Source organism: Halichondria panicea, chromosome 15 (assembly GCF_963675165.1).
Source record: "Halichondria panicea chromosome 15, odHalPani1.1, whole genome shotgun sequence".
Taxonomy (NCBI): Eukaryota; Metazoa; Porifera; class Demospongiae; order Suberitida; family Halichondriidae; genus Halichondria; species Halichondria panicea.
Genome location: NC_087391.1, coordinates 4,223,327 through 4,246,205, shown reverse-complemented (window position 1 = coordinate 4,246,205; position 22,879 = coordinate 4,223,327). Strand labels below are relative to the sequence as shown.

Here is a 22,879-nt window from a genome sequence, read left to right as displayed (position 1 = left end):
TTGGGAGGGATTGTGGAGTGGTCAAGACCACAGTTGCTCTAGCCCTGACCTGATATCAGGCTGCTCATGGTCTCGAGGCTAGCTAGCACAGGAGCAACCCTCTGTTTCTCTATTAGCTAAGGTCAAGTGGTTCTAACTTCACGGCTGGCCTTTACATTTTCGAGGCTAAGCCGCCGCCACCAACCACATTGCCGTCACCAACTGACACTCGCCGCCACCAACAACTGACACCTGCCGCCACCCTCGAGGTTAAGCCGCCGCCACCAAGTAAACACCGCCGCCTCCTAACACAGCAAATTCGTTTTCTTTTGGCACTATTCACCTCTCATAGATACAGACCACTGGATTCACCGTAGAGTGGCTGTTATAGGAGGCGGGCTCCTGGAATAAGAATTGCAGGTATACAACAAAAATTGTGATTGTTTCTGTCTTATTGGACTCGTCAGCATGGTGTAACAGAACACTGTGTTAATTAATTTTCTTGCCTTTTATTTAGAATTGAAGGTGGTACTGTTCACAATTGAAGTAGAGCTAGCTATCAATTGAAAAAAAAAAGTTTGTACACATATTAACGTAGTGTTTTGTAACCATGGACAATCAGTTCACAATGCACAATGCTCTCGTACTCAATACAGGAGAGCTGGCTCTGCAAGGCTGCACTGTGCACATCTACGACCACAATCCACTCACCATTCAAACAATCCACTCCATTATTGAAGCTCATTTCCAGGAGCTCCGAGACAACAACCTGCTGCCCACACACCTCAACATCAAGGTGGGTGGGTGTGTCTGATGAGTATCTGGGTAGATCTACTATGACGTATAGTGCCAACCTTTCGCAGTTTGATCTGAACCTCGAAAATTATTGCCTCAAATCATTGCATACTTTCGGTGCTGTAAGGAGCTATCCATTAATCGGCGAAATATTAGGTCCTCTAAAATTTGGCGTTATACGGTACTCTGGAACATGCTTGCATGTTGAAGTTTGTTTATTACCCGCAGTAAAGTGTATATAGTTGTAGGCTATGGAGATGTTTCTACTAGATTTATGCAAGTCATCACCAAAATTAATGCTTTTAGGGAGACATTATTGAATATATTATGGGGATTGAGTTACTCTGTATAACATGCATTTTATATCATATTTTGTAAGAGTACTCCACTGGTTTGTTGGGATATGTTACTCTCCTCACAGGGAGAAGTAATAGCTGATGGTCTCCTCTCTTCAGCGGTGGCTGATGCTGACATTGTATTAGAGGCAGTCAATGAAAACATCTCAATCAAGAACTCTATATTTAGAGGTATAATTATTGTCTCCATAACATTATGCCTCGGTGCGCATGTGCAAGCAAGGTATACGGTAGTGTGTTGTGTGTGTGTAGACTGCTACAGCTGCTCAAGGATCAATAAAGTGCAAGTAAGAGTTTCTATAGGCTTCTAGTCATGTTTTCTTGGATTTGCAAAATAATGCTTCGTTCTCAAGTTATGCCTAGTTTTGCTTACTTGGAATGCCATTGCAGCCTTTTCAGAAGAGTGCGTAGAATAACTTGTCCACAGAGTGTTGCTACTCTACTTAGCTCTGCACTAGAACGCTAGCTATTGGTAGCTGCAAGAGTGAGACGAGAGCTGCAAGGCTCTGTTGATGCAGCCATCATTTTAGACCGAGACCTTTGGCATATCGTTTTTAACAACAATCATGGTCGATCATTACCCACTCTTTGAGTTTCTCAGTGGATTATGCCTCTGCATGCAAAAAATGTTCATCATGATATAATGTGTGTATATAGAATAGCTAGTACTGTATAGCTTTAGCTTTGACACCTCCACCAAAGCATTAGCACCACGGTCTTTCCCCTTATACTTTCTACTATACTGAAAACCGTATTTGCCCTTATTCCCTACAACATTGTCAATAGTGCACAAAAACAATGCTCAACCAACCATTTCTATTAGTATGACCTGCTCGTCCTACAGATATTGCCTCCATATGCTCCACCGACACTCTTCTCTGCACCAGCACACTCACACTGCCAATGGAGGACATCTTTGATGGAGTACCACATACAGAGGTATGCAATGAGTATGCACGGTATATAGCCATTGTCTTCCATGCAGCGTTCACTCAGTCAAGATACCTACAAACAATTGTTAATTTTCATGTAGAGGACGTTAGGAGTGAGGTTTCTGTTTCCCGTCTACCTAATAGACTCAGTTGAAGTGTCAACATGGGATGCTACAGCTGGCAACACATTGGAGAAAAGTGAGCCGCCAATTAAGCTAGCGCAATTAATTTCGTAGACTCAGTTGGGAGACAGCCTGTTTTTCAAGGCCTAAAAACTGACAATTTAGATAAAGATTTTAGAGTCTCTGACATGGGCTCCTTGACAGTACAGAACAGGGTCCAGATGCAGTCTAAACTTCACTGTTTGTAGGGGCATATACCCTCAAAGAAACGTTCAACGATATTAACGCATTCATTTCTCTAGAGCTCAGCATCAGGTAATGTTCGCAAATTCAACCAAGCCACGAACATTTCAACCGCAAAAATAATACAAGTCCGCTAAATTATCCTCGAAAATAATTATACACGAAATTCACAATTCGTGAACAATTATACCCTCGAAAATTATGGCATTCCGTATTCATAGTGACCCTTTAGTGCATGTCTGGCATACACAGATATTAACCAGCACTCACCTTAGGTATATAGATGATGATGGGGGGAAGGTAAACAGATCTGTTACTCATGCTTGTACCTTATTGATGTTGGTGTGCTCAGTTATTCTAATTTGACTCACCTATTACCTCCATACAGTTGGAGCTTTCCTGAAGGCAATTAAGAAGAAAACATTCCAGCGGGAGTTTGGTGAATATCCAAGAAAACTGAACAAGGAAGAAGCTTTGGAAAATCAAAAACAGTTTTTTTGTCACAAAAAACCCATTTAATAGACAACTGCATTTAATAGACAACTGTTCTATAAATTATGTGAAAAATACTTACATTGTGTATGCACCATTCATTCTTAACTTGCGATAACATTGGTTGAGTACCCCCACGTCACTGACACAACATCTCCACTGTCCCATTAGGGTACATAAACAGTTGTCATCGACAACACATGCATGGTGAAGTATAATTATTACTAAACATCAAAACAAATACATACAAAGTGAATATCGGTATATACAAAATAGAAACAAACCATTATGATGTACGTAGCTATATAATACTTTAGGCGAGTACAAAGGCAGCTAAACATATTGAAACACTAATAGGCAGCTAAACATTGAAACACTAATAGGCAGCTAAACATTGAAACACAAAATAATAGGCAACTTACAATAGTAAATAATAGAAACAAAATACAAAGAGAGGCACACACATGAATTCAAAAGTGAAACTGAGTATCAGTCAATAGAATCACTTCAGTACATGAAAGGCATTAAATAGCCACTGCATGAGGCAATTATGGACTAGAGATATCTATCTGTATGACAGCTAGGGAAAAGTACAGAGTACAGTGTAACAATGTGACTGATTAATGCTATAATTATAAGTTAGCTTGGTGACTTTAGGGGTGTGTACTTGGTCCAAAAAAACAAGTGTAAACTAGAACTGACCTGTAAAAAAAAAAAAACCTTGATGTAAAACACATAATTATACTGATTATTCAATTGGAGTACAAGTAACAGTACTATACTGAGCCTTTAAATAACGGGCTAAATATTAGAGGATCTTCTGCGGAGTATCCACTTTTGCTTATTATAAAGTATACGGCAATGTTGTTACAGTCTTACTTTTAAACGAAGAATCAGGTGTGGGTGTGATTATTGGAGCTGAGTTGATGTGACAGCTGCAGGTATAACTCGTACACTGCCTCATAGCAATGCTTCTTTTCAATAGCTAGTAGTGCAGTTTTTTCCTCAAGTGGTGGGATGAGTCCGAGATAAAAATGTAAGAGCTCTGGACTTTTTGGTGAATTTTCGTCGATAACTTTTTGCAATGCTTTGTATGCAACTGTTACAGCCATTACTTGATCGATGTCATTACATAGCCACAGCTGACTAGCCAAGTGCTGAGGAAGGTACAAGAAGAGTGGCTCTTCACTGGCTTTGTCACCTTTAGTGTAAGTAGAATGAAGAACAACTGGCTGGGGATACCTTAATATCAACTTTGCCTCCATTAGTCGCTCGTGCAAGATGCCAGCCAAGTGTGAGTGACCTGATGACTGAGCTATCAGGGAGGACATGGTAGTGACCAAAGGAATTGGAATTGGTATACAACCAAAAATGGACAGGGCTTGAAGCAGCAACATTTCTCCTGGAGTGGATACGCAACGTTGGATCAAGGCTCCGATCGAGTCCCAAGAGTCGTACTCACTCTCTGACTCCCACACATCTGTGTGATTCGGCGACACACTGGCGACGTTTGGAACAAGGCGTGTGAGTGCGTCTGAAATTTCCCTCACTTGAAAACATGTATCCTCGACTCCTTGAAGAGAACTTGCCAATGAAGGAGATTTATGGACAACTTTCCGAGATTTTGAAAGCTGAATGGAATCAGCAAATTGGTTTAGACCTTCAGAAGGTTCGTCAGAATTCTCTTGCACAAACTTGAGCAGAACTTGTGCGGCTATGTCAACAATTAGGGGTGAGCCAGATGTAAACTCAGCCAATTTCTCAAAGATTGCTTGATCATTGTTATTTGCTTTTAGATAGTACTGCTTGGAGATTTCGTACACGATTCGCTGGGTGGAGTCAATTGTTGAGAGTGTTTTCACTTCGTGTATACTGCAACCTCTGATCAAGGCTTTATCAACTTCTTTTACGAAAGAGTCGAGGGGATCTGCTGACTTTGACAGAATAATGATGTGAACGTTCGTGTGCTTTAGGAAGCTGATCAGTTTTCCCGAGCTTGGCAGTTCGATTGCATTGTCCAGGACCACCAATGCTTGCTGTGTGTCACTAAGTCGCAGCTTGTTCAGAGGCTTGTCAATTGTCTGCATGCAATACATTTATTAACCCAACTATATATACGTGCATGCAACCTGTAACCATTAAGTAGAAAGTAGACTCTACGTATCTATAGACTGTAATACTATGATATAACGGTGAAATCAACAAAGCGGGCAAATTTGCGGCGGCTACCGCGCGTAAAGCCCTCCCCCCTAAACATTTAATCCTGCCTACAATGCCACCTGTCACTTATATTTCAGTCACGTAGTAAGGCTTTGGAATCTCTGCGCTTGACAAAACATATTAACCTAGACCTACCAACTTCATCTATCAAAATAATTATATATTAAAACACGTCACTTCACGAACACTTCATAAGTCACTTCGATCTTCAAATTCCCTGTACTTATCAACGTATGTCCTTAACAGATGTATCGCGAACTGTATACGAACTTAAGTTTATATAAGCAATCTGTCTCTGTTATCCTATTACGATTATGCATTTTATCCTATTCAGCCGCATCATATTAGCGATGCTTGTCTTTGTCTGTCACAACTTGTCAATTAAGCCACCCCCACTTCTTTCTTTTTATACCATTACTTCACACAATGGCTTTAAAGCTTGAAATTGGGTGTGGTAAACACAGTGATTGTCGATTCACTCACTTTCTCAATGCTTTTCAGACTGGCATCAATGATGTCTGGTGTGCGACAGCTGATCCAGAAAATGCCAGCTGGAAATTTAGCGTGGCAAGAGTGAATGAAGTCAATGGCAATTTCAGATGGCTTCACTCCAGGAGATCCATGAAGAATCTGGTTACATTCAACCAATATTCATAATTAATTTTTAGTATAATTATTTCGTATTGAGCAACAGTGACTAAAAAGTTGTAACATTGCTGTCAAACAGTTGTTTTATCCGCCACAATTAATACTTAGTATACACCACACATGCACGTTTGTTCAGTATACTAGGGTGAGATCTGGCTCATAAACCACTGAAGTAATTAGCCTGAGAGTGATTGGCAATTACGAACCTGAATATCAGTGGGTAGTCTTGGATTATCCACCAACACACTCTCCAGCTTCTTGACTAGCATGAGCCGGGGAAACGGAGAGCTTGGCCTCAGGGTGCTCTCTAATATAGTCGTCACTGGAGACGGCTTCATGTCCAAACGAATGGATCTCCCTGTTAGCTGGTAACCGGACCAATGTATGTACTGTGAGTACTTGGAGAAGCATCTCAAACTGAGGATTGCCTTCTGAAGTGAGAGGGAGCTCTCAAACCCATTTTCAAGGAACCGGTAAAAGAAACGCATGAACACAGCTGCAGATTCGTCAGGCACCCTCCACAGAGCGGTGAGTACAGCTTGTGCACCTGCAGAAAAACAACTTAATTTAGTAGCAGCCTTTATTGTACTCAATTACATATAACAGGAAAACATGAAGAGGAGTATCCAACTGTAGCAGTTGTAGTGTAAACCAGGTTAGGGTACGAGTATATACCACGTCACTATCAGACCTCATCTTAAGTGGTGCGTAGGTGTCGTGGTTAAAAATGATATCAGCACACACACACATGTGGTTTGTACTATCAGCCCACATTTAATTTTATTCATGGCTAACAGTTTACTCAACTACAAGTGTTAGTGACGGGATTTAGTCCAAGATGTAGAATGGAATGTGCGTGGGAATTGGATACTCCTCTTTATGTACTCAATTACATATACCTACTCTAGCATACATATAATTATGGTTTACGTATTATACCAGGAGTACACGATTATACTTATACCATAAGTACATCATAGTATACATACCTGCCAACAAAAATGCTCTTGCCATCCCTTGCACACCGTCCGCCTTCACGGTACCTCTTGAGGAGTCACAGCTGGAGAGAACGACAAGAGCTGGACTGATGGAGAGCTTCTCCACCTCCTCCGGGTGCAGCAGTACTCCACTGGAGTCAACCCCTTCCCCTTGTCTGGTAGAGGTGAGTGAGGCAAATGCTAAGAAACCCGAGACCGAGCTGCCGTGGGTTGCTATGTGTATCACTTTGGCTCTCATGAATCGCATTACGACAGCACTTTTGGTCGCTTGCTCGTCCAGAATAGGTGGAGTGTTCAGGATATGCCCCACCCACTGAGCCTCTCGTCTTGCATAAGGGAGTTTCCCCAGGGACCATACTTCACCATTAAGGTAAAATTTGGGAATGATGGGATTTCCCACAATGCACATACTTTGTGGATCTGCTGGTAATTCAACCATTGGTTCTGGGAGCTGATTCATTATACCCATTGTCAACAAAGATTGCATGGTTTCAAAATAATAATGATCACCAAGAAAGGTTTCACTGTCTGGATCGTACATGCAAGTAAATGGCAATAGACTGGTGTAAGTATCAGTAATCAAAACAATCTTTTGCATTTTTGCTTTCTTGTTTCCTGGAAGAAGTCGGTCAAGAGTCATTTGAAAGGGTTTACCAATGACCTTGAAGAGTTGAGCAACAGGAGCAGTAGTTTCTTTGTCATAGTCAATGCTGCGATACATCTCATAGCTCTGCTCCACTAAGACCTCTGTAAGGCCGTATCTGATGTGGTAATCGAAGCTCTTTCCATTGAACTGGTCATCTGATATGGGAATTTCAAACATCTCGATCGAAATGCTGTCACTGTCTTCAGCTGGGACAAGCACCCAGCCAAACAGACTAGCTCCAGTGTGGGTGAGGTAGAGAACAGGAGACTTTTGTGAGCTCACAATGGAGTACACATGCTCCAGGTTTAGTGGTGAGGTAAGAGCCTTCTCAAGTTGACTTTCTTTTCGTGCAAGCATTATTTCTCCGAGCGTACGAGCTCTGCTTTGCTCAGCAATGAGAAGAGCCTCCCTCCAGTTGCCTATAGCAACCATGCAGTCCTGTAAGCGATGGAAAGTGCGAGAATTTGACTCTGTGAGGGAGACTGAAAGTGAAAGTCCTTTGGCTGATCCTTTAATGTGGTCAAGTTTTGCTTCGTGAGTTTCAGCAACCTTTTGCAAATCTGACATTCCATCTCTGAAGAGTTTGGCAATGCTATCGATCACAATACGAGGACTATGCTTTTGGGGAAGTGTAGTTTGGGATCCGTGAAATCGAAATGTTGGCTCCTTACTTGAGGAAGTTTTCTGTAAAGATTGTTCTAGAGCAAGCATTTTACTCTCTGCCCACTCATATAGTGCACATCCTCTGTTGTGGTGAGCGGTGCTAATCGTAGCCTCATCTTTGGAGAGGCGAAGCACTTCGGTGTAGTGAGGGATAGCTTTTTCAAAACGTTTCCTGACAATATATATGTTTCCGATATTGCCATAAACCCTGGATTGTCCAGCTGGGTCGTTGCCGTAGATAGCCTGACTTAAAGCAAGGTCATAATGTTCTTCAGCTTTGTCAAGATCGCCCATTGACTGGTAGGCAGTGCCTAGGTTATTATATGCCCTTCCTATAGAATCTGGTTTTGGTTCGTACTTGATAGTGATATCAAGGGCTTTTTGGAGGTGAAATAGTGCTTTGTCTTTTTCATTCAGTCCGAGGAAGGCATTTCCAATATTCCCATGAGTCCAACCAACCGACATGTGTTCATTGAGTGTCTCTGCTAGATCAAGGGCATGTTCGTACTCTACCAGTGCTTCTTTGTTCTGACCTAGAGTCTGTTGGAGGTTTCCAAGGCTAGTGTGAGCAGCAAGACGGTCTTTGTCTCTAATGGCTGTCTCAATAGCATTTCTGTACTCTTGAATGGCCTCCATTGATTTGGACAAATTGCGTAAGCAGCTGCCACATTTAGAATGAATTGTTGATATGGTGGGGGGAACCATCCTGAACAGTCTTGCTACACATTCTCTGTCATACAAATCGGCCGCTCGTTGATAACATTTCGATGCCTCAAGATAGGAGCTTGAAGTATAGTGCAGATCTCCCATGTACACATTACAAACTGCAACGTCTCCTTTTTTCGATGATTGTTGCAAATATTGCAAACTTGATGCCTGGGGGGAAGCCTGTGATCCAGGTTGCATTGAAAATACTCCACTATCCAATTGCCTTTGAGAGTGTGCACGTCTTTCGTCTTCAATGGATTCTAAAGCAAATTTCTCACATTCGTGTAGGTCATCCATTGCTTGTCGTAACTTGCCAACTTTGAAGTAAGCAATTCCCTTGATGAATTTGTGAGCCACAACATCTTCTTGAGCTGGTGTGACACCATTTAGAATCTGTATCATTTTTTGATAGTCAGGAACATGAAGAAGTTTAGTTGCTATGGCAATCCAATCAGGTGATCTCCGTGTAGGGATACTTCGCTGTAGGCTACTGTCGTTTTCGCGAGGAGAGTTTCTCTCCCTTGTCCTCTCACTTGTCCTTATAGTACTTGCTCGTGGAATAGAAGCATTCAATGAGGCCTTTTGTTCACCATCTACTTGTACTCTTCCTCTTACACCTTTACTTTTAACTGGAGATTCTGCTGCTACAGGTGATGAACTCGTGCTCAAGCTATTTGCAGCAGCCAATGTAGGAAGTCTCATGGAGTCAGTACGTTCTGAGCTATAGAGTTGTTGTGATGATGTTTCAGAGGTAGATATATGATCTACTAATCCAATATTGGACTGACTAAGTTTCTCATGTGATGGAATACCAACAAAGTTACTTTTTGGTGTTTCCAATTCCTTGATAACCACTAAGTTTCGTTTTGAAAATGATCCATGAACTATTGCAGACTTGGAGAAATCGTACAATGTTTCAGCCTCAGATGTGACTCTGTAAACTGGTTTCTTTTTCCTACCCAATCCTCGATTTTCAAAGCAATACAGTTCTTGTTTGTTTTCAGTAGAAATGTATGTGACTATAGCTGATTTCTCACGCTTGATCAACAAATAGAATGCTTGAACATTGACTGAGACTCGCAGACGCTTAAATTCTAGTTCAGTTGAAGGTGCCCCCACTCTGAAAATAGCTGTCCCTTTCATGGATAACAGGGCTTGCCTTGTTTGTGCAACTGGTTCTTCTGAATATGAATATTGGCAATTGTGTACGAGATCCATTTTAACAGAGGAGCATTGATCAGTAGCAAAAATGTCAGTTCGGTTGCCTATATCTTCTTCTTGACTGTTTGAATCAGACTCTAAATATGCAAGTTTAGCAGAAACATGACCTTTCAACTTTGGGGGATCAGTATACCTGGATGTTGTTACTATTTGCATTCTTGATTTTAATGTCTTAAGGCTTTTTTCTTGAACTACATCCGGCAAGTTTTTATCATCTTCAGAATCACTTAATGGCCGTGCTTTCAAAGCACTTTGTTTGCCTCTTATCTTTCGTTTACGACGACGCTTCAACAATAGAAATATCTGCCTTCTTGGAGGTACAAATCCACTTTTCTTCTTTTTGCTCTTTGTTTCTTCTTTACTTCTTGTTTCAGTTACTAGATGACTTACACTGAGGTCTGGTAATGTAATTATATTGTAGTTTCCCATAAGCAAAGGAGAATTGTTAGTAATCGAGATATTTATGATCAGTTTCTTAAACAATGGTATAAATTCTTCAAGACATTTTCGATAAGTAACAATCTCTCCATTTTTGTTCAAAAAGATATGACCTTTTTCTCGGTCATAGTATTCTATATTATGAAGACCAGTGTCCTTTAATCGGGTTTTGAGTTCTGTTTCGTTTCGATCAACCACTAACTGGACTTCTTTCGTTGCTTCCAAGTATTCATCTTTAAATGTTTCTAACAATAACGCTATTGAACTTAAAAATTTGTTTGATTTGTTGTCACTTGCTTCTACATCAGCATCCGAATTTCCAAAACATGCAATGCTTGAAAGAGCAGTGAAAATGATATCTTTTGATGTGTAAGTGTACTCTTTGCACACAATTGGATCTGTATCGACAAACGTTACAGGGTGTTCAGTTCCTAATCCGTCTACGAGCTTCATGAACACCAAGTACATAGCAGGACCAATTGTTAATGATGGAAACATATCCAAAAATGCTAGTTGCCCACCTACATCCACTATATTAAGCAGGGTCTCGATCAAAATTTGTGGTTTTAGCTTCAAATTGTGTCTTAGCTCTTCATATTTATCGAGAACATTTGCTATGTTTGGAGACAATGTATCCTGTTGATATTTATAATCCAATTTTAGATTGTCAGTTGAGGTTATAGCTCCCAGACGTTCCTGAGTACTGGTTAGTGGCAAAGCACTTGAATGACTATTGCATTGTACTTGAGGTTGGTGAGACTCTGCTTCAGGTTTGTTTATTCTCTGGGATTCTGTTAACTTGGTAGTACCAACTTCTTTAACATGCACTTGTTCGTTCACCAACATTGAGGTTAATACGGCAACTTGGTTGTGTAATTCTTCAATAGTGTGCCAACAATCCATAGTAACAGCGGCAGCAATAGGAGTATATTTAATACATACTTGCTGTAAGCGAGCCATTTCTGTGCTACAATGAGGTTTTGGATCTGAGTCAATGTCCCATTTCATTTCACCAAGAAGTCTACGGAAAAAGGTTGACTTTCCAACTTGGCCAGGACCAAGAAGAAGGAGCTTGAGGTAGCGAAGAGACACTGTTTGATCGTTCTTGATGGCTTCTTGATAAAGGTGCCCTTCCTCCACCCCTGTACAGAAGGAATTCAATTGTTCAACTGTATCAAAAAATACACACCATGCATGCATGCATGTAGCCTCGATCCCAGGCCGCACTTCCCACTTAACTTAGGGAAGTGGGCCTGGTATCGACTGCTTGCGCATGCGCTAATATTCCCCCGGTATCTGGGGGTTTTGGATAACATCGTAAATGCTCAGTAAAACTATGACATCACAACGAACGAAAGTGGATTGAAGGAAGTAGATAGAAAGTTCGATTGAAGGTTTCTAGCCCATCGGATAGCATTATCTGATAGCTACCCTTAGCCTGCTATGTTAACAAAAGACTCACAGCCTGCAACAGTGTGGATGACAATCGTCTGAACGGAGTGAAAGCTGACAAGAGCCTATATGGACAGACCACGCCCATTTAACATTAACTTTGGTGAAAGTCTACTATACTACTGCTACTGATTCTATCAGAAGAAAATAGCTGTACAACAAACCTACGCAGCTCTGTCTCTAGCTAGCTAGCGACTTTTAGGATATTTTCTCTGATGAATTCTGTATTATAGGAAATTTTACGGGAAAAAATATCCAATAATTTGGCGCATGCGCAAGCAGTCGATAGCAGGCCTTCTTTTGTATGAAGGCCGGTGAAGGAGGCTAGCATGCATGTAGAGCGGGAAATTTTCGTGAAGTGCACTTTTTTAGGGCAGAGTAGTGAACGCGAATATTAAAACTGGGAGAAACTCCTATGCATTGGTATTTCCAAGAGTATTATGATAGAGAGAGAGTATCGAACGTATAGGCATACTGTGTATCAGATGTATGCAGAGAGTAACGTGACTTCCTGTATATGTCACAAGCTTGGAATTTGCACACTGACCAATCTAAGTGTGGGTGATGTAATCTATCAACCCATCTAAGTGTGGGTGATGTAATCTACTTGATAGATTACATCACCCACACTTGGATTGGTCAGTGTGCAAATTCCAAACAGATACAGGAAGTCACGTTACTTTCCGCATACATCTGATGTATATGCAGTATGCCTACGTTTGATACTCTCTATATCATATACTCTTGGTATTTCACATGCAAAGGTCTTGGTGGGTGTGGTTTTCTGGCATTAAACACAACCCACAAACATTTTTTTCTGAGGGCTCTTGAAAATTTGCATTGGCGAAAATTTCCCGCTATATAATTATACTCTCTACCAAGTGATTGCTGATAATCAATAATCTATATACCACTGAGTATATGACACAAGAGGTAGACACTTGTCAATGAACAAACACCATTAATTATTATAATCAAGGAAGAGTACGCAACTCAACCATTAGGGGGCGTTTTTGCAACCTTACGTCGCAACCACATGTTGTTGTATAAACTCAAATTTGCAATGAATAACGTAGTGATGATTGTGATAATTATCACTAATGTTATTCATTTACAACTGCCAGTAGGAAAACATAGTTACTAATTTTATTCATTGCCTTTCCTGCTAGTTGCACCGCAGCCAGCATCTGTGACGTAGGTCTGGAGGAATGCTTTTTGTGTACAGTCTATTGGAGTTGTGTACTCTTCCTAATGAACTCTTGTTATAATGAAAGCACTGATGATGTCTCGGTAGACTTCACACAGACACCCACCCACCCAGCCCACATTTTATTTTATTTATGGCTAACAGTTTACAGTGTTAGTGACGCCTAGACGTAGAGCGTGGGAATTCCTCTTAATGAACTCCTGCATGGTGGCTGTAATATAGTGCTTCGAATTAAAGCCATGTAATATCTATGGCCAACGTGCAAGTTCAAGCTTCTTAGCTTTTATTCGACATGAAGCTTTAATCTTATAGCCTCGATCCCAGGCCCCACTTCATCAGGGAAGTGGGCCTGGTATCGACTGCTTGCTCATGCACTAATATCCTCCCGGATAGGGGGGGGGGCTTTAGATATCATCGTTTATTGCTTTTTAATAAGTGCTGACATCAGCGTTTTACATTTAAATTGCACAGGAAGCGACTCATCACCAAGTTTGCAGATATTTTTCCATATCGCACACCCGGAAGTATTATTGTACACTTGTTATTGCACGCTAGGAAGTGATTCTTATTTGGAATGAAACGTTTTTCAGCAGTGAGAGAACAAGAAAAACAATAAATTTACACACTTATGATCATGCAATGCAATGTTTATCCGTCTCTTTTCATGTTTTCTGATGCTCTCTGATGCTCTGTATAACTTCTTTGCTCTTTTGCAGTGAGGCTGACGGTCAGAAGGTTGTCAATGTTCCAGTCATATTTAATGCATCTAACACTGGCATCAGTGCATGTTGGGAATGAGTGCTTTGAGCGGAATATTGCACATGTAGAAGTGTACTGCACCACCATTTTAAGCCTGTTCAGGCTCTTGTAAGTAGTTTTTGCTTCAAAACGGTTGTCACACTTTCTTTTGCTATAGCGGTCCACGTTTCCTCTTCTGATACACTGGAGCATGATAGAAAGCAAGCACACGCTGTTTATCCTTCAGAACTATCCATTTTCAAAACGGGTTGTTGGTTGTCAACGTTTGTACAAAATCTTTAGTAGCCTTCTGCAAGCTCTCCTGGTGTTCTAGAGTCTTTATTTCTTTGTCTTTTAGCCGTTTTTGTTCTCATAAACTCGTCCAACTGGGAGAAACTCAATTTTTTTGCTACACATCCTTCTAGTTGACAAAGCAATCGCATGTCGCGCATGCGCAGATTTAACCTGCATTTAGGTTGCTAAGCAATAAGTGCATTATCCCATGGATAATATTATATGCTCATGCAGTAAAACAATGACACACAACAAACGGAAGTGGACTGAAGGAAGTAGATAGATATTTCGATTGAAGGTTTCTAGCCCATCGAATAGCATTTTCTGATAGCTATACCCTTAGCTTGCTATGTTAACAAAAGACTCACAGCCTTCAACAGTGTGGATGACAATTGTCTGAACAGAGTGAAAGCTGACAAAAGCCTATACGGACAGGCCACGCCCATCTAACACTAACTTTGGTGAAAGTCTACTATAGCAGTCTATATACTACTGCTATACTGAAAGAAAATAGCTGTATATACAACACATACCTACAGCTCTGCTCTAGCTAGCTAGCTACATAGCTCTGTGTATGACTTTTAGGATATTTTCTCTGGTATTATAGGAAATTTTACGAGGAAAAATATCCAATAATTTGGTGCATGTGCAAGCAGTCAGTAGCAGGCTTTCTTTTTTCTTCGAAGGCCGGTGAAGGAGGCTACTTTAATCTATAGTTTGACAGTGCACATGCATTAGGCCAGTTTTACTGTGAAGTAGAGGACAACCTCAATCTAGAAGCATTACGGGCCACGCAGAATGTCAGCGCTCTTGGGGTCAATAGTAGAGCTCTATACGCTTATATATTCAAGAATGCGCCTATAATGTAAGTCATTTCGAGCCCCACCCAGCAATCGGATGTCTCTGTGATGAGAGCTGACTCGCAAGCTGGCTAGAAAGTGAGCAAGCAAGGCAAGCAGGCAACTCTAACTGGCATACTATGTTACAGTTCATTTTACATTTACATCATTTAAATTCATATTATAAAAACATTCATATTGACTAGGAACTTGGACCTCATCTGTGTCTCACATTCTCTCAGTATTATCAGGCAAGGTAACAACATGCCCAGAGAGTCCTTCCAGATGGACATCACCAGCTATATAGCTGCCATGCACTGTACAAGCTATAACTAGCGCATAGATTAGCTGAATCAATTCTAAAATTTCACTATAACCTTCGCATCATTGGAAAAGCGCTTGTATAAAAAAGCCTGCAGTTGAGCATGCGCTTAAAATAAAGATACGGTTATAGTCAAGTAAGCGCTAATAATCCAGTTTCTACACGGTACACACAAAACCAGATATAGCTTTAACTCTAGCACACAATATTTGCTGCCTAACTGTAATGTAAATCATACCTTGTACAGTGACATCGTTCTTCTGACGCTTTGACACAGTTTCACCTTCTTTATCTGCTGACAATAATCTCGTGCGCTGTCCTGAGGCTAGAGGATCTGTACGTATGCAGTAGGAATAGATACAGTGCTAATGTGAAGCTATACGTAATCTAGTGAGCAATGAAATGGCAGGTTAGCGAGATCAAATTACCGAGTTGTTACACTACCGAGATGACTAGCTAGCGTACACATTTTATGTGCTACGAGAGACCTAGGTACATATGGTATAGAATATTTACAGTTACAGGTAAGCATTGTTTCACCTTCGAGTTTACGAGCAGAGAGCCAATCTTTATGACCGTCTTCTAGCCTATACGTAATCTTCTTGCATAGAGTACACCTCATAACATTGTCCTCAGACATAACACAAGCTGGGTGGTGGGGCACTTGGGAATTTATTTCAGTTGAAGGTGGTTGAAATTCGAGAAAATCATAGGGACACAAAAATGCTACTTCAGGATCCTCATATGTGTATTTTAGGGCTCGGTAAGCAGATTGAATACCAGAGTGAATATTTTTATTTATCAACGACAACATTTCTTTTCGATCACTACTGGAATGAATTTCAAGGAACGAAAATCCGTCACTGATTAGTGTGATAAAACTATCTTGACGAAAAAATTTTACAAAGTTTCTGCTCGGCTGGTGATCCATTTCAATTTCCCAATCACATTCTTTAATCAGATACACTTGGAGACAGCAAAACACTCCACAGCACTGCCAGTTACTTTTGAAGTGTAAAACGAGTGGGATTAAACCGGTCTGAAGTAAATCAACCCGTTTGTCATTGACTTGAGTTGGTGGGAGCAATGATAGAAGTGATGGCACATAGAAACGCTTATCTTGCCCTCGTGAGAATAAACCAAATGGGATGGCTATCAGCAAGTGCTTGAATATTTCAATGAGATCAATGGGTGCAAAGAGTCCATAGACATAATACCTGGATAAAAGCTCAATTGTAATAATTCCTTTACCAGGAAAAATTAACCAGTGTTTTAACAGATGTATTGCAGTGTTATTAGAAACAGTGTTGATTTCTTGTGTTGTTTTTGCTCTAGCTACTGATATTATAGCTGGACAAATTGCGTCAACTTCCGTATCCAATTCATTGATAGGTTCAAGTTCCTTTAGAGCAATGCTGAGTTCTTGTGGGATAGCAGATACTTTAGAGTTGGGATCTGAGCTGGATACATGAGATTTAATAGCATCAGCAACAATGCGTTGTAGCTCATCACTAGATACAGGTTTCCATATTCTATCTTCTATTTTCAACTTTGTAGTGTTTCGAATTTGTCTAATAACACGTACCCTCCCTGCTGTGCTAGCTAATGGAGCGCTATTTCGATCTTGAGGAGGAGGCAGTCCCAAAAGGAGATGCTTAGTGGAGGTTTTACCAGTACCAGCCATTCCAAAGAATAAGATATTAGTAGTATTCACATAGACAAATCCAGCCTTCATGGCTTCATTAAGGATTTTCAGTGGTAGGGGTTGACGATAAATTGATACGTTAGCCGAAACTTGGAGTGATAGAACACTTCTAGTATCCTCAGTGTCAATGAGTTCTGGTGAAACAGTAATACATACTCCATAATTATTCAAAAATGGCTTGTTAAAATTAAGTTTATTTCGTGACAAAATGTTATCATCAATAAACTCCGATAGCGATTTTGATGATGAGCAATGAAACATTCCATTTTTGATACTGGGTGGTATGCTAAAAGTCTGGTGAAGTCTAAGATCTGTTTTAAGGGATAACTCAGTGTGTAATTTACAGTCTTTTCCAACCATTTCATGCTGTATGATCAGCAATGCTTGGTGAGACGCTTCATTGGTTAGACTGCCAACATCAATGTAAACAAATTGTTCGGTGATTCCTTCTGGCACAACAGATGCTATACTGTCCATTTGATGAGAGGCAGTGCTACCTGGCAGGGACTTGACAAGGCATGACATTTGTAGCAGCATGCATTTCTCTTCATCTAGCAAATGGCTTGTTTGAGCAATAGATTTGTCAACTGGAAAACTGTGATCATCAGGGTGTTCTTTTAAATTGGATGCTGCTTGTTTGCAATTAATTTTCCTAGTTTTTGACAAAAAGGACTGGTCTTTTTTTTCCTGGTGAAGTATGACAAAAATTTCATACAAATATTCTGATAATAGAGCATTTTTTTTGACACAACAAACTATAGCAGTTTCGTAAATGCTTGAAATTGTGTTTGGTAAAAGCTGTCGCAGAGTGTGTAACGAGTTTTCTCTCTTCTTCTCATACAAAGGCCATTTAATAGCTTTTTGGAATGGTTGAGGAAAGGATGTAGTTACAAAGAATCCGACAATGTAGTGGCCAGTAGTAGGTCTAATTTTTGCAACTGTGTCATTCACGCTATCTTTTTCGGTCTGTTCCAAGGAGACTTTTGAAATTTCACATCGCTTTGGTTTGAACTCTCTTGGTTTCAATGCAAGTATCGCAAGTGTCAACGGCTGCTGGCTTGTGTCTTGCTCATTAATTAGAATATTCCCGTTATAGTCTCGATTTAGATGAGTAGAGCTAGAACTAGTCTGGTTGTTTTGAAAAACGTTGGAGTTGGCTTGGATTTTACTTAGGTTGGAAAGTTTCTGGTCTTTCCTAAAAATTGAAAATGTGGTACTGTAGTGTTGACATATTATAGGCTCTCTCTGTAGGCTAGGATAATTTGGAGTATCTTCATTTCTGGAGTCACTAGTCCATATTACTAACACAATAGCATTGTATTCTGCATACATGTTATTTCAAGACGACTTGGTTGCTCGAGTACCAGACGTTAGGAGTACACTGAATCTTTTATCACGTAACGGCAGTAGAATTAGTTGCTGCATGTCATGATAAACTGTAATCATAAATTAATAACGACAAGCATAATAATTATACTAACACAGATGATGCATGTGTAGAGTCAGTATAACAGAAGTATAATAGTTTACATGCTAATACAGAATATGCAGATTCATGCCATTATATGCAGAATCAGGCCATTATAATCATAATAAGCAAGCAATACTAATAATGCAGAATCATTAAAGTATAATGCAGAATCAGGCCATGTACATGTAATGAGATTCATGTATTAAGCGTGTATGGGTGGCTCTTTTAAGGTCATTCATTGTGCTATATTCGCAGAAGGAATGCCAGGTCAATAGAATGAAACATTAAACGTTATTGTCCTGGGTTCTATATACCTTTGCTGTATAAAATTATAACATACAGGGTTTCGTGAGGTGCAAAATGTTGTGTTTTTCGAGGGCAGAGCGCAAATTAAAACTGGGAGCTCTCACGCACTGGTAATTCAAAGCTATTGGTGGGTGTGGTTTCCTGGCATTTGACGAAAATATTAGAACGGGCTCAGGGCTTCATAAAGGGGGGGGCGAGTGCCCCCCTGGCAATTGTAAATTTTATAGGCCATAACACACTGCCTGTGACACATTCTGGATACCCTATTGAAACAAAATTAAAATTCCTCACAATTTACCACAACCATAGAATAGCTATTCGTTTTAAGAGCCTGGAATTTTGATTGCTTTTTGAACGCCCACTAACTACTTCCTGTACAGCTTCCGCAGTAAAATTGTGCTGAGCTGCACAGTTTTGCAGCCTCTGCATTCTGCAATGCATGCGCTATTATTTTCAAGAAAGGAAGTTTGTGAAATATTGAAAAGAGCTACACACTTTTATCTCTTGGTTTCAATACAGGTATAGCAGTAGAAGTCTGCTGGCTTATATAATTATTGCTCATTTATTATATTGTTGTTATAGTCTCGATTCAGGTGAACGGGGGAGTTAGTACTCGTCTGGTTGTTTTGGAAAGTTTCTTGTCTTTCCTACTGAATAAAACTTTTGAAAAAGAAACTGTGATATAGTAGTAGTGTTGACACGGTATACGCTTTTCGTCTAGTCTTTTGGGGCTAGGATGATTTGCAAAATCTTCAATTTTTGTAGTTAATAATATAGTGCATGTCACTGACCGTACAAAGACATTCATGATTTCTGCATGCATTTTTTCAAGGCGACTTGGTTCCTAGTCAAGCACCATGCAAAAGTTACTGAATCTTTTACCACGTCACGATAGTAGAATTATTATAGTTGCTGCCAATGATAAGGATTTCAGGGTGGTTGGCAGAAGTTAAAAGTTGAAATGCAGTCAACCATGACCACTAATTGCATTAGTAGGAAAAACATACAGTGTGTGGTCATGGTTGAGTGCACTTCAACTACTGCCAACCAAATTATGTAAATTCAAGCATAATATCAAGAGTACATGAACTCCTGATAATACTTAAAACGCAGCTGCAGAATCAGGCCATTTATTAAATATTTTATGGTCACACTGAACCAGAATGAACCAGAAAGGAAATGTATTGTGTGTGTGTGTGTTCCAGCTGTAACTAAAACTTCTTTCTCGAGTTGTAACTAAAGCTTCTTTCTTGAGTTGGCTAGTTTGACTCACAGTAAAGGCTGCTGAATTCTCTTCAGAATCTTTCATAGCATCAGCATCTGTTCGCACAAACTATTCAACTTATGATTTAGCCTTGCACTAAAGCACTATGATCTAGTAGCTACAAGAGTCAGAAACTTGAAGAGCTGCAAAGATGCATACATGTATACAAGCCAGCATAGATAAAGAGTTAAATGGATTGGCAACGGATCACGTGCTCACATAAACTGCATACTGAGCTAAGATAGTCATATTTTGCTCCCTAACCCGGGAAAACTACTTCTACGGCTGTTTTGAAAAATTCAGACCATTCTAAGCACAACTTCTGACTCTTTATAGTAGGCATCATTAGAGTCAATTGCTAGGAAGTAGCAAAACATTATTGTTTGTTCTTTTAGGATATAGCTAGAACTGTCTAAATTAATAAGTAGTGTAATACGTACGTGTCATAACAATTATGACCTCGAGTATTAGAATTAAGAGCATCTTTTGGTCTCTTTGGCAATTTTTTCAGCAGGTGGCCTCGATTAAACCAAACGCGGATAGTTTTTGAGGCGCTTATTGTTGCCAATCCTCCCAGCAGCCTTTGTGAACTCTGACATCATTGTAGATCCACCCGCTTTTTTTGGAAATGTAAAATACTTTTAAAACTTACATTGTAGATAACTCATTGCATTTTCCAATTATCTGAGAGTACACATTTTATTCTCATGTTAGTTACCGTCTTCCATAATAGTTTACAATAGTCGAGATTTACTAGAAAAAGCTAGAGAGCACAACAGTATAGATCTCTACCACAGACACCAAAAACACTGAAATCTTAAAGGTCAATAAACATTGCATGCCACACATTCCATTGCCATGGAACTGATAAGGCATGTGCCGCCTCCTTTGGAAATATAATAGTTCTATTTTTGTGACTAAACTGGTGACCAACACTGGCACACTAAAGAGAGTCAACCGAGAGTCAGGCTGCTCGCAATTTAGATTCGTAAAATACCTACAGCCTGCTAAATTGCATAATCCATAATTTCGAACCTACACATAATAGGCAGTCTGCGTTGGAGTGGAGAATGAAGGGGGAGAGGTTATGAATATCTTTGTTACTTGGTTCAATTAATAGGCCTATTCCTAAATGCACAAATATGATACAAACATGAACGATGGCCGTTGAAAGATAGCATATAAAAGCATTGCTTGCAAAGCCTATTGAACAGGCTATTTAGCTCCCTCAAAATTACACAGGGACGTTAAACATTAGATGTCTCTCAAATACCCACTTACACCTTAACCCCTATACTTCCTGTAATTCCACAATAAAATTATAGACTCGACTCGACTCTAGATGCATGACATTATGTATTAGTTAATGTACAGTGTAGAGGGGTTTATGACAGTAAACCTCCCGACTACGAGGGCGTAAGCCCGAGGGGGAGGTGTGGTTTACTATCATAAACCCCGAGGCACTGTGCATTAATTGATATATGTCCCATCTGATTGGCTGACTGGTTGCTATGCATCAAGCTGCATGACTACCACATAGCAACACTATTCAAACAAGAAGACAACTAGGAAAAGATAGCTCGTTCACACCATGGCTGCTGTCCACACTCAAATCCTTGCGCAGCCCGGACAGAATATGAGCAGCCAGCCTCTCCCTCAAAGCGAACGGTACAGAGCCACTCCCCCTCTCTGTTCAATTAGTCAGCCCCTCCCTCCACTTACTACTGCGCAGCAACCAGCCAGAAGAAACAACACAGCTAGCTCTAGACGGTGTCTAGACCAGCTCTCTTCAGCTATGCCAGGCTAGTAGGCAAGCAAAGGTAAGCTTAAAATAGCCACTCCTATATTATTACTAAACTGGCTTCTTAAATACAGAAGCTGAACAGGCCTAGTGCAGTGCGTGCAGTACTAGTGCTAGTGAGCAAGGCTCAGCCTGAGCCCTAGCCCTCTCCCAGAGTGTCTCTAAAGCAGCTCCTTCTGCAAGCACACAGCAGAATTTTTGATGAACTAGTCTACAGACTACACCCTCTGTCTCTATGTTTTCATTTATGACATTTTGTTTCTCATGCAAGACATTTTCATTCATCGAAAACACTATTTTTACTGCATATGCTTAAGGTGCCAATTTATGAGCCATATTTTCCCTTGTAGCCCTGAGGTGCCAATTTATGACAGTTAAACCCCACTAGACTACATGGCAAAAGTGTAGTAGGTGGGAAATATACGTACATGTACATGAACATTGGCTACTTCATAAATAAATATTATTTAACATCATTATTTAATTTACATAGAGCCTACTGTGGTGATGATCCTGCGGCTATCATTGTAGTTCAGGATGATGCAGCAGTTTTGCTAGGTCCGCCATGATTTGCATTGCAATAATGAAAGCTTACACTTCCGGGTGCTTAGCTCAGCAGGGACTTTCCCCAAAGAATTTCCTTAGCCGGTGCCAGAGGAGGAGCGAAGCACTTAACCTTTGCTCATTAGGTCTCTAATTGCCGTTGGGCTAATTGCATGCCAGTCTCATGAATTAGCCGCCCTTCCAAGTGAGAGACCTAGGAAGGGCGGCTGATTCGTGAGACTAACCAACAAGCTGAAAGACATCATGCAAGACAGCCTGGAGCAAAGACCTTGCCATCAATAGAATCATGTCAGGGAACACTCCAAAACAACCAGCTATAAGAAGCCATTATCTATGATTAAAAGAAGTTATATCCAGGACCATGCATGTACCACAGCAGAAGAGCCTGAGGCCTCCTTTTACAATGTATATACGTATAAAGTGGACCGTACATGCATGCTACATGCAACAAAGGC

At 40.4% G+C, this 22,879-nt stretch overlaps 1 protein-coding gene and 1 long non-coding RNA gene across 3 annotated transcripts; one reads left to right on the top strand and one right to left on the bottom strand.

Annotated features, from left to right (window-relative positions):
• Nucleotides 1–329: 329 nt before the first annotated feature.
• On the top strand, nucleotides 330–2,980 carry LOC135348386 (uncharacterized). Its single transcript, XR_010398737.1, has 6 exons — nucleotides 330–399; nucleotides 636–779; nucleotides 1,200–1,301; nucleotides 1,975–2,069; nucleotides 2,164–2,260; nucleotides 2,816–2,980. It is a non-coding gene; the product is annotated as an uncharacterized LOC135348386 (long non-coding RNA).
• A 157-nt stretch (nucleotides 2,981–3,137) lies between these two features.
• LOC135348377 (uncharacterized) lies at nucleotides 3,138–22,511 on the bottom strand. 2 transcript variants are annotated; one of them, XM_064546562.1, is made up of 8 exons: nucleotides 22,361–22,511; nucleotides 15,854–18,437; nucleotides 15,552–15,647; nucleotides 6,777–11,603; nucleotides 5,994–6,334; nucleotides 5,623–5,769; nucleotides 3,799–5,000; nucleotides 3,138–3,621 (listed from the first exon to the last, which is right to left on the bottom strand). In XM_064546562.1, the coding sequence occupies exons 2-7, from the start codon at nucleotides 18,348–18,350 to the stop codon at nucleotides 3,813–3,815; spliced, it is 9,096 nt and encodes a 3,031-aa protein (XP_064402632.1). In that variant the 5' UTR covers nucleotides 18,351–18,437; nucleotides 22,361–22,511; the 3' UTR covers nucleotides 3,138–3,621; nucleotides 3,799–3,812. The 2 variants fall into 2 exon arrangements, with proteins under 2 accessions (XP_064402632.1, XP_064402631.1); XM_064546561.1 differs by having other exon boundaries at nucleotides 22,350–22,486.
• Nucleotides 22,512–22,879: the final 368 nt, after the last annotated feature.